The sequence below is a fragment of the Macaca fascicularis genome, chromosome 15 (assembly GCF_037993035.2).
Source record: "Macaca fascicularis isolate 582-1 chromosome 15, T2T-MFA8v1.1".
Classification (NCBI taxonomy): domain Eukaryota; kingdom Metazoa; phylum Chordata; class Mammalia; order Primates; family Cercopithecidae; genus Macaca; species Macaca fascicularis.
The window spans coordinates 76,825,745-76,838,901 of NC_088389.1; the positions used below are offsets into that span (position 1 = coordinate 76,825,745).

General features: G+C 37.0%; 1 protein-coding gene across 2 annotated transcripts in view; it reads right to left on the reverse strand.

Moving 5' to 3' along the window:
- The window catches only part of LOC141408724 (uncharacterized), a 229,239-nt gene that overhangs the window by 121,938 nt on the left and 94,144 nt on the right, over positions 1 to 13,157 (reverse strand). For both annotated transcript variants that reach the window (XM_074018122.1, XM_074018121.1), the window contains one exon: positions 11,818 to 11,878. In XM_074018122.1, the coding sequence (XP_073874223.1) occupies positions 11,818 to 11,878 (61 nt within the window). The remainder of the gene's footprint in view (positions 1 to 11,817; positions 11,879 to 13,157) is intronic.

A 13,157-nucleotide genomic window follows, 5' to 3' on the forward strand; every position in this document is an offset into this window, starting at 1 on the left:
AAAAAAAAAAAAAAAAAAAGAAGATTGTTATGAGCATTGAAAGTAATACACAGATTTATAACTCTTGGTTGAGTCTGCAGTGAGGAGGGAAAGTTGTAATGAATATTTATAATTGGTCCTTGTGTTATCATGGAAACACATACTCTGAAAATAAGAAATGCAGGCTGTTGAAGGGTCTCTCTGAAAGGTAGAGGAATTTTAAAGATTTTCAGAAATACAGAAATAAATGTTTCTCCTTACTGATGGATCGTTATCCTCAGTCAAATTAAAGTTAAGAATACAAAGAATCCTAACAAGTCAATGATAGGAAGGTAAGCAAGCCAATTTTAAACTGGGCAAAATATTCAAATAGACATTTCATCACAGAAGATACATGAATGGTTAATAAGCACTTGAAAGATGTCCGACATCATTGGTCATTAAGAGAATGGAAGTCAAACCCCCAATAAGGTACCACTTCACACCCACTAGGCTCACGCCTGTCAAAAAGACAGGCAATAATAAGTGTAAGCAAAGATGTGAAGAAGTGGGAACTTCCATACATTGTTGGTAGAAGTGTAAACCACTATAGTCACTTTGGAAAACAGTTTCTTAAAAAGTCAAATGTTAATTTTCCATACAACATCCTACTCCTAGGTATCTACCCAAGAAAATGAAAAAATACTTCCACACAAAGTCTTAAACATAAATGTTTATAACAGCATTATTCATAAGAGTCAAAAAGCAAAAACAGCTGAAATGTTCTTCAATTGATGAACGGAAAAACAAAAGATGGTATATACATACAATAGAGTATTTTGTAGACATAAATAAAAAGGAATGAAGTATCATACTGATATTTGCAATGTTTATAAACCTAAAAAACATTATCCTGAGGGAAAGAAGCTGGACATAGAACACCACCTTTTGTATGATTCCATTTGTATGAAACATCCAAAAATAGGCAAAGCTATTAAAAAAAACATGGAAAATTATGGTTGCCTGGGGCTGGAGATGGGAATGGAGATTAAACAAATGAGCATGAAGGATCTTATCAGGATGATAAAAATGTGCTATAACTGTTGTAGGAATCATTACACTACTCATTGAATCTACTAAAAATCACTGAATTCATGCGCTTAAAATGGGTGAAATTATAGCATGTAAGTTGTACCTCAATAAAGTTGTTTTAAGAAATTAGAGGAATAATTAAAAGAATAAAATATAGTCAATAAAACACTATTGCCTTTATCCCATAACCAATCTGTCAACAAATGTGCCAATGGTCCTTTCTAAATATCTCTTACTTTTTACCTTTTTAAATATTTCAAGTGCATAATACACAGTTCAAACTATTAAATGTATAAAATAGAACACAATGAAAAATTTTCCTACCACTGTTCTCCTTCAGTCACCCAATGCCCCCCACTAAAAGCCACCAGGGTTATTAGTTTCTTGTGTATCATTCTAAAGACGTTTTAGCATCCACATTAAGTTTATGAATACATACATGTGCATCTGTCCATGCACACCTTTTTTCCACAATTGTGGCACACTGAGTATGTTCTGCGCATTCATTTTTTTTACTTAATAATTAATACCATATCAGGATCTAAATGTGGCTCAAATCTTTTCCCTCTTTACCACCCCACCACCTCAGTATTTCTTGCCTGGACCATTGTATTTCATCTAATTTGAGATGCTATCAGTTATATGACACACTGTTATTTGGGGGCCCTTAAGAGATGAAATAATGCTGCCAATTAAATTATAACATGCCATTGATTGTAAGATTCATTACAATTTCAGAAAGAAATGAAATATTTAAAAAGTACATATATGTGCATCTAAAAATAATACAATATATAATTAGAACAGTCTCCCAAACAGTTTCTTGCTATCAAACCCAGCTCCCCATCAATTCATTGTCTCTTACCCTGCCAAAGTAATTTTTCTAAGTTTTAGATGGAATCTCTTTATTCCTCTACTTAAAATTTTGTAGCCTCCCATTGCTACAAGATGAAGTCCAAATAACTGAATGTGGTATTCAAGACTCTTCCCATTTCCGGCCTCCTTTCTCTCTACTACCCTGTTCTCTAGACATGCCCAGCTATTGGCTATTCCTCAAAAATGGAGTGTTCTTTCAAAACTGTGCTTTTGTACATGTTGTTCCCGCTCCTTGGAATACACTTGACCCCCTTTCCTCCTGGCTAAATACCATTTGTCCTCCAAGACTCATCTCTGGGAAAACTGCCATGAACTTTCCCAGTTCAATTAAATGTCCTTTCTGTACTAACACCCTCATTGTGCTTAATTCCATCAAAAGCACTTCTTGCCTAGTATTAGGCTTCTTTGTTTCCTTGACTGTCTTCACTACTCTTATGTTTCTTGCATTACAAAAGATTGCCACAGTGCCCGGAACACGGTAAGCATTCAGTAAGCATTTATTGGATGAACGTGTACTTTGGCCCCTAGATGTAATCAACACATCTGCAGTAATGGAGGTGTGGTCAGCACAGTGTAGGGGAAAGTACACAGGATCTGAAGTCAGAAGATGCCAGTTCTGGGCTCTGACATTTCTAACTCTCTGATCTTAGTTTGGTCATTTAATGTTTCTAAGACTTCGTTTCCTCATCTAAGAACATAAACCTACAAGGGCTTGCTGAAGGGACTCAATGAGAGAAAGTGTCTGAAGTAACTGACACAGAATTGGTGTTCCAAACAGGACATCTTTTGTTAGAGTGACTGGAACATCCTATGCTATAGAATGCATTTGTTGTACCCTGAAAGCACACATGCCACTGACATGTTGGTTACGAGTGGACTTCGTTTTTCATTTTTTATTTTACTTTATTTTTGTAAAGGTGTTACATATCATGTTGTTTCAGAAAGCATGGTGATAAAACACACACACACACACACACAATTCTTGCCCATGGCATTTTCCATAACCCCTATAAGTAATAGTTTCTTTTAGATCTTTCCTGTGTTTTCTTTTTAAAATAAATGCTAACACATATAAAGATATAGTCCCCTCTTTTTTAGTATATATATAGTAAATATATGTGATATATTTACTATAAATATATATACACATATAAATGTATATACACACATATATAAATATAAACATATATAATATAAATACACACATATACAAATACATATATATACACACACACAGAGACAGAGAGAGAAAGATATTCCATCTACATTATCTACATTCTGTTCTGGTTCTGAGGGCTGGTTTTCTTCACTAAATATCTAAATGGACTTTATGAGCCTCTAAATTTGCCCAGAATGATTCTAATCAAGGAGACAAGTATATGGAAAGAGGGATTTTATTTATTGCTTCACATCACAACTCTGAACTATCAGCAAGAGGTAAAAGCTTTGACTCATAGTCTCAAGTCTTTCTAAAGGGAACCACAAAGAAACTGCATGACTAGAACAGTGAAAAACTAAGTTTGCCTTTTATATCAGGCCAGGGTCAAAGAAATTGCAATAGGGCTGAAAGGGCTGTGAAGATCTTATCTCCTTATACTGCCTTGAGATTAGAGGAATGCAGCAGAAAGCACAAACATGCAGACTCGTAAGTCTTTAGCACTACCTGCTACCTGCTTTTTATCACATGAATGACATGTTTTCCAGAGAGCCTTCACCTTTAAAGGACAATATTATTCTTAGAATTATAAACAAGTTCCCTTTTAGGGTTGTGGCTCAGGTACAGAATAGGATTTGCACTTTTTAAAGCTACGTCTGTATGGAAAGCAAAAGCTAGTGGTATAAGGAGGTGATCTGGGCTTTGTAAGTAGTTATTATTCTTTCAATTTTGTTAATCATAGCAAATGATAAAGTTATAAGCACAAAGGTTTGGCAAAATGTACGCATTAGAATAACAGACCTTCATTTCATTGACAAGTTTAATTATGGCCCAAGTTGCACGTAACCTCTCTCCCTTTTTCTGATTTTTTTACTCACCTAAGTCACTGACCTGAGTTCTTAAACTCTCATATGAATGGCCCCAGTTTAATCCCACTGTGCTCCTCATTCCCAAATTCCTAACTCCCACTTCCTTTGCTGAAGTTCTCCACCTGGGTAGGGAAACAGACTAGTTAGGGGAAATCCAATGGGCTCATCAGCACAGGCAGCAAGATCACCATCTCATGCTGTAAATTACCATCACCCTGACCCAATTGTCACAGCACACACTGCAGAAAATTTATCAGAAAGATTAAGAATGGGCTGGTGAAGAAGACAAAAGAAACTCCCTGATGGCCTTTCGTATGATTGGAAGACAGGACTGCATCTGACCACATAAGCCCAGAGAAGTGGGAGCCTCAGCTGGTTTTCTACACCATATAGGCCACAACACTGCAAATCCAGTAGGCAAAGAAAAATAAGGGCAGGGATCTCTGGGAACCAGCAAGCAAAGGCACAGAATCCAGCAAGGCGAGGGGGTGGGGAGGGTTATGAAGGCAAGCAGGTGATGCCTGAGTCTAATAGACTGATGAGCGAGCCGGAGAAGGCCAGGTGGAGGAGGAGAGAGGGAACAAGACATGCTGAGGCACTAAATCTCTGAGTCTTGAAATAACATGGGGCATTTTAATAACTCCACATAGTTCAGTGTAATTGGAGATGGAATGCCAGTGGGACAGGGTCAGGGTCATGGTGAAAAATTGGAGAGGTGGCCAGAGACAAATAACAAAGGACCTTGAGAGAGCATACTATATATCTTGTATTTTAACCAGAAGGCACTACTGGGAGCCACTGTAGGATTTTAAGCAGGGAACAACAAGATCAGATTTAAGTTGTAGACAGTTCACTCTCATACCTATGTAGATTATGGATTTAAGCACTGTGTCCATAGCACCTTCCATACTATGGTGCATTAGGCATCTGTCTGTCTCCACACTAAGCTGTAACCTCAATGAGGGGAGGGAGCATGTCTGTTTCTCATTATTATATCTCTGGTACCTAGAACAATGCCAAGTTCATAGTCATGAATGAAGTGTGTCCATCACAGTCATGATGAATGGTGTTCAATCTCATTCAACTTTTTGTCTCTAATGCTCATGCAGTACTTAGTGCAATGTAGGTAACAGATAAAGGTCAGCTGAATAAATGAATAAATGCTAACTTCTGCCTCACTCTCCCAGTCTCATCTCTCAACATTCCCCAATATTTGTCCTATTACAATAAAATTGTATAGCTTTCCCAGATGCACTGTATTGTTTGCCTTACATAAGCTATTCCCTCTGATTAGAATTCCTTACCCTTATCTCCTATCTGTCTTGCGAATTTCAATTATGTCTCAACACTCAGCTTAGATTTGACCCACGGGGGAGAAGCTTTTTGTAATACCAATACCTCCCACCACTATGCTGACCCACAGAAGGCTCCTCTTCATCTACTTGCTCCTTGGTTCTTGTTGTGTACCTTCTCATTTATATGGTTTTTGTTGCATTCATCATTTTGCACTATAATTTATTTGTGTATAGCTCTAGATTTTGAGCTTCTAGAGGGCAAGGACTGTCTTATTTTGCTTTCTCAACAGTTCCCAGCCCAAGCCTCAATCATAAAGAAGATTCAAATAATGTCTTGTGAAATTTAATTGTCTATTTCTTGAAGTTAATTATATTCCATCAGCTCCTAATTTGATTCATGTTTACTCTTCAATATATAAAGCAGTTTTTTCTTTTTGTATTCTAAAGTCATCTCAGGCTACCATTAGCATGAACCCTGGGAGCTGGAAAATATTTCTGTGGTTCACATAATCTATTGCCTTTGTGATTTCCTATGTGTCCTCTCAACTTTTGTGTCTGAGTCTCATAAAATAGCCCATTCATCTTTTGTTATATTTGCCTTTCAGAGCCTGTCTTTATCCAAATTATCTTGTAAGAAGCTACAGGGGTCACAATTGTACATAGCATTCTAGGGACAAACACAGGCTTCCTATCATTGTACAAATGAAGAGCAATGTGTTTTTGTCTCATTTTCAAAATTTTTCCAGTGACAATCATGATTTTGTTGACTTTTGAATTAGAAACAATAGTTTGAATAAGAATCTTTGCAACAACCGTTCAGTCTCCTTTTCATAAACAGGAGTTCAATGTCCAGTGCAGAGGTCTCTCTTCCCTTAGTATCTGTTTTCCTTAGTGTGATCATGGGCATTCTCCACTATTTGCAAGAGTTTCTTCCAACCCCGGTTACCAGGATCCTGTCCCACGTGATACAGTCTACAACTCACTCCCTCCAACTAAAATATATTAAAAAAACTAGAAATTGATTCTCTTTCAGTTTTTTCTAAAATTAATCATTTTACATTTTGCATCTAATTTCCACCCTCACGATAAAATAATTATCATTAGCACGTGTAGAGTGCTAGATTTGTGACACACTGTTTTAAGTGATTTATATTATGTAAATGGCAGTCATTTTAATCCTCACAAAATCTCTCTAACATCCACATTATTTTATCCCTATTTTACAAATGAATAAACTGAGGCACAGAGCAGTTGAACAATTTGCCGTAAATCACAAAACTAGCATGTGGCAGAATGGAGATTTTAACCCGTATAGCCTGACTCTGCATAAAGCTGAAGCAGGAGGAAAGAGAAAAGAGAGAGTTTTATCTGAGCCTTTCCAATATCAGGGTCACTTAGGGTGGGTATCTAAACTTGCTGAGCCTCAGTTTTGACATCTGTAATGTAAAGATAGAAATAGACACCTCACGGTTTGTTGACTGTAGTAAATATAACCACACATGTAAAGTATCTGGCTGACTAAAAGTGCATAATAAATGTTGCTTCTTTCCTCACCCAGTTCTCTATTTTTAGGTCATGACAACCACTTTAAAGTCACTATTGAAAACCATAAAGCTTCCCTTCCCAGCCCTGTCCTGTACCAACTGCATGAACTGAAGCTCCTGTTTCCTTTCTTGTAATCTGGCAGCCATAAAATCCATTATGAGGATTAAATGAGGTCATGTTTGAAAGGCAATTAGCACAGTGCCTGGCATATGGCAAATGCTCAATAAATGGCAGCAACTATAGCAGTGGTGATGATAAAGAAGAGGACAGGATTAGGAAGGATTATGTTGATAATGTCTTCAGCTTGATTCTCCCTTCTTACCTAAAACAAACTACCGTCTGTCCTCTAGAGCTATAAGAAATGGAAGTGCTGTTCACAATTAACTTTCTTCAGGGAGGGAAATGACTTGAATCCTCAGAGATAAACTCTCTAGGACAACAGTTTTAACCTCCCAGCACATAAAATAATCTGTGGCATTTAATAAGATGTCAAATAGCAGGGAAACATTAGGAAATTCTGGCCAATAGAAAAGTTCTATGGCCCAGAAACCCAGACATTTAGAGTTTGAACCAGCTCTTGGTGATTTTCAGTTGGTAGCTCTGGGACCACACTAAAAACACTGCCCTAGGATTAAATCAGTGTATTTATTCCTTTAAACCAACACCATTTTTAAGAATCTAAATGGGATTTTCAGTAAGATTTAAGACTAACTTTTGTTTTAAGGGGATTATTTATAAGGAAGCATTTATCACTCACCAACTTAAAGCATTTGTGCAAATATAACATACTTCAATGATTGAGAATAAAATCAATAACAAAATAGACACTCCTTTGATAAATGCAAGTGTGTGCGTTCACATGAGAGCCTTAACAGAACTTTTAGTCTATTTTTATTACCCCATACAATCTAGTCTTAGATTTCAGTCCCCGCTAGACTATATATAGTCATATCAAATATATACCTATTGTTACATAAAGGATGATGGGTTGATGTTTTCTGTAACCCACAAAGAGCTACTCATGTTTCATTTAAACTACATTTCTCACACATTCATCAGAAATGTTTTAATGCACTTCAGAAAGTTTACCCAGTGAACGTCTCCAATATTAGTAAAAAAAGAAAAAAAAAGTATGCATGGAGAGCATCACTTCATAGATGAAGAAGTTGGGGAAGGAGAGTTTACATTTTCAGAGGCCACAAAGAAAGTCAGCATTATAATTTAATTGTCATCAAACTGATTCTGTGCTCAAATCCCTGGAACACGTTTGCCACCAACTAAATTCAGTCAATCTTTATTTGCTTTGGAAAAATAAATTTTGAATAAACATTTGTGGCTACTACTACAGTTTCATGATATTATTAAGAAATTAAATCTGAGGCTGGCATAGTAGCTCATGCCTGTAATCTCTGCACTTTAGGAGGCTGAGGCAGGTGGATCAACAGAGGTCAGGAGTTAGAGATCAGCCTGGCCAACATGGTGAAACCAAACAAACAAACAAACAAACAAACAAAACAAAACACCACAAAAATTAGCCAGATGTGGTGGCCCATGCTGGTAGTCCCACCTACTTGGGAGGCGGAGGCTGCAGCGAGCTCAGATGAGATCATGCCACTGCACTCCAGCCTGGGCAACAGAATGAGATTCCGTTTCAAAAAAAGAAAAAAAAAAGAAATTAAATCTGAAATCCTTCCAGAGACAATTTTAAGCTCACAAGCCAGTGCGGCAGATAATTTCTTCTTTACTGACCTGAAATAAAGACACTTGATATTTGAGACACTTGATAACTTTTAGATGTCTCTAGCCAAGCCATGAGTAAACTAAAAACTAAAGGAAGCTGGTGGGTGTTTTGTAATATAAAACAAGTAACTTCACTTGCAGATACTGAACATCTAAGTTTTTATGAAGTTTTTCTAACATATTTCTAACATTTGTTATGTAAATAATTGTATCAGGTGAATATCATCAATTCAAGATTTTTTTCTCTTCAACATTACGTTGATCAAGTACTTTTAAGTCAAACATTCCTTTTAATGGTTGGAAGTAACATGTTAGAATTTAGTCATTTATAAATGTTTGAAATTAATCATTGGCTCAATCTAATACCAAATTAAAAAAAAAAAAAAAGTAAGACATTTAGGGGGGCAGAGTAGCTCATGCCTGTAACTCCAGCACTTTGGGAGGCTGAGGTGGGAGGATCGCTTTGAGCCCAGGAGTTCAAGACCAGCCTGAGCAACATGGAGAAAACTTGTCCCTACAAAATAAGGAAAAAAAAAAAAAGAAAAGAAAGAAATTAGCCAGGCATGGTGGCATGTACCTATAGTCCCAGCTACTTGGGAGGCTGAGGTGGGAAGATCGCTTGAATCTGGGTAGGTCAAGGCTGCAGTGAGCTATGATTGAGCCACTCTAATCCAGCCTCCGTGACAGAGTGAGACCCTGTCCAAAAAAAAAAAAAAAAAAAGTTCAGTAAGTTTTTGTGGTTCTTAATACAAAACAAGTAACTTCACTTGAAGATAATGAACATCTAACCTATGAAATTTTTCTAATTTTTTAACATTTGTTATGTAAAGAATTGTATCAGATAAATATCATCAATTCAAGATTTTGTCTTGAACATTAGTTTGATCAAGTATCCACTGAAATTTGCTCCAAAGACTATTCTGAGTCTTATTACATAGTTAATGTGTTAGTCCTACAGTTGAATTTTTAACTATTATCTTTTGAAATTAGAGATTAAAGTGATCTACTTAATCTTGTTGCTCAACCTGTGCCTTTTAAAGGAAAAATTATTTGGCTAGAAAAATGTCAGGGGGTGTTTTTAAAATGAATGGACCCTCATAAATTAGAATCATGTGATATTTTTGCACGGTTGACAATGTAAAAAACAAATGCCAAGTCTCTGAGTTTCTCTTTGGCTGGACAAGCAGGTGTGTGGTATGCTGCTGATGCTGATCCATCCAGACACTCAAGTTCAGACAAAGACAATCCAAAGTTCCCAGTCACTTCTGTTTATTTTAGCAAAGGGACTCATGTGAACTCCACCCAGGTCTGGGAGTCTGCTTACCCAGGGATAATTTTTACTAGGTACATACAGTGGTGTTTCAAAGTTCACAAGGATAACTTTATAGGGTTGGGTGATTTTTTTCTCTATAGAGCCTGAGCTAATCTCTTGAAGCCTCCTGGAAGGCAATATCACTGTAACTTATGTCTATTTAAAGTAGCTGTTGAGAGGACAGTAATTCTCCACTTTAGTGTATTTAAATTAACATACCACTCTTACTAATTGATAGATATATTCAAAAACCATGTTTTGCACTTAACAGCAGTTTGGAGTGAACTGAATCACACGGTGACTTGTAAGAGAACACATGTAAAATACACAGAATGCTGGTTCTCAGCCTAGGGCCTGTGAACCTACTGACCTTCTGTGAAAATTCGGTGTGTGTGCGTGTGTGTGTGTGTTTGCACATTTGTGTATGTGTGCAACTGTGCATTCTCCTGAGTAGAAGAACCATGGTTTTCCAGAAATTCTCAATGGGGCACATGATTCCAAAAAGGTAAATACCACTGACATGGAGAGAATAATAAATTATTACTGGTCCTTGCTTTAATATCAAGTACAATAAAACATTGCAACATTCACTTCTTACGACCTTTCATAATCCCACCAATCAAAAGCTGATTGCTCCTTAAGCCCTTCTCTTCTCCTCAGGGTTTCCTGGAGCTTTGCTCCAGTGCATATCGTTTGGGACGCCAGGCTCTTGAGAGGGCTCTCTGCCTAGGTCAGCTCCAAGGGGAAACCGAGCACACCACATGATTTTAGAAGTCACAGCATGACATTTAGGTAAATTCATATATTAACAGATATCCTCCTTTCCTTTAGTTCTTCTGATTGTGGCAAGGAAATATTCTCAGTCAGGGGAAGGATTATTTTACCACTTCTATAACACTCCTTAGTCTCTCCTTTCAACAGAGACAGCAAGCCACAAGCTCAGAGTCTTCATAGGAAACTATATCTGACAAACATTTAATAACATTACTTCACTCACGGCATTTCTTTTTATGACAGTCTTCTATTTAAGGCAAATGATATTGGTTTTTAATTTATAGTTAGTGAAAAAGTTTCTCTTCAAAATAAATGGATTTAATTTTTTAAAGAGGAGACAACTTAAGGAAAAATATTTCTATTAGTGCAGATGATATAAGGATATGACAAAATCAAAGAAGTGGTATGCAAATGACAGAAATTTGGAAAACATCAGACTAAACAATTGCTAATCAAGTCATGCTTTTATTTTCAAAAGATTGACAGTCTATTCAATTTATTTAGGAAAAATACAATCAGCAATAGAAATTTCCACTAGGCATTTCTGAAAAATAAGCATAAACTGTGAGAGATACATGTAGCATTGACTAGTTAGGATGCTTTCAGATACTTATAATAGAAAACACAACTAAAAGCATCTTTAAAAAACTAAGGATTGGCTGGGCGCCGTGGCTCACACCTGTAATCCCAGCACTTTGGGAGGCTGAGGCGGGTGGATCACGAGGTCAGGAGATTGAGACCATCCTGCCTAACATGGTGAAACCCCGTCTCTACTAAAAATACGAAAAATCAGCCGGGCGTGGTGGCGGGCACCTGTAGTCTCAGCAACTCGGGAGGCTGAGGCAGGAGAATGGCGTGAACCTGGGAGGCGGAGCTTGCAGTGAGCCTAGATCGCACCACTGCACTCCAGCCTGGGTGACAGAGCGAGACTCCATCTCAAAAAAAAAAAAAACAAAAAAACTAAGGATTATTTCTTGATGGTTCCACGGTAGACCAAGTCAATGGTTTAATGTCATCAGGGATCCAGGTTCTTGCTATAGTGTCCTCTGCCACCAGTAGCACGTAATTGTGTCCTCAGACTTGTCCCCTCATGGTCTCAAGGTGGCTTCTATAGCACCAACTCTTCACCCAACAGTGACCAAAGTCAAGAAAGTATAAACCACAACTTTTTGGTCCCTTTCAAGGGGAAAGAAAACTTACCTCAAAGTTTCCCATATTTGCCCTCTCATTTCATAAGCAAGGTTGCACCTCTTCTCCATATCTAAATCAAACATTTCCAAGAAAAAGGAGAATTACCACCATTGCCTTAGCTTACTCCTGATTCACCTACAGGGGCTAAGGAGGGGCTAAAGAAGATCATGTGACTAGTAACTGACCAATAATGGGGTTCTCTTGGCAAGGAAGTATGAAGAAAACAACTGTTGGGTAGAAAATTCACATGGCTTGCCATAGTGTGCATTAACATAGGTTGTAATAATTCTGGGGGGGCATAGAGAGGCTGATAATTAATGTTGGAAAAAATATTATTCAGAATCACAAATAAGTAATACAAATCTGGGACATATTGATAAAATAAACACAGTAGACACAGTTTGGAACCTAATATTTTTTTAAGGTTCCAGATAAAATATAATCTCAAAATAAATAAATGGATAGATAAATAAATAATCTCTGGGGTTCAAAAAATATTGATTGGCTGATAATCCTTCTCTCCCATCCCAGCTGCCTCAGACCCTGTGAGCAGGAGAAAGATACGATAGGGCAAACCAGGGCAATAAAAATGTGGGTTACTGTTGTTTTTAAGAATTTCATATTTTCTAAAAGCTTCAGAGAAGTCATGGGGAAAAAATTAAGAATATTATTGAACTCTAGTAGACATTTTCACTTTTTAACTTTTAACTTACATGTGAGGTAAGTGGACGGGCATCTTCATCTCACATGTGCATGGGACTTGTAAATGTTTTAATCTGGCCCTGACAGGTAAATTTCTCTCCAAAAAATACTGAGTTTAGACATAAACCTCCAACTCACCTTTCTCAAGTTACTTGTGTTTTAAATACTTTTAATTATGCTAATTTTTAAGCATAATTCTTGGCTTTATTCCGTACTCCAAAAGGAACAAAATAAAATAAATGGCTGAGTAGGATCTGAACTGAGATATGAGAAGACAGGAAGGGCCATTAAACAAATAGTGATCAAGCTTCTTGGGGCTATCAAGTTCTTTGTATCTATTCTGATTTTCATCTCAATAGCTCTACCACATTGAGATTTTTATGCCAATTTTAAATATGTAGAATTAAGGAACAGAGTAGGAGAGTGATTTGATAAAGTTTATAAATCTAGTAATAGTAGAATGAAAATTTAAATTCTGGAAGTTTAAATCTTCTGATCCCCAAGGTTCATCTTCTTTCTATTGAACTATCCTGCCTCCCGAGGGATTGTGTTGCCACATACTTAAGGACAAAATCAAGAGGTTGTGAAATTGAATCAAAGAAATGGGCTACGAGATGCAAAGAAATAGAAAAACAAGACAAAACCTA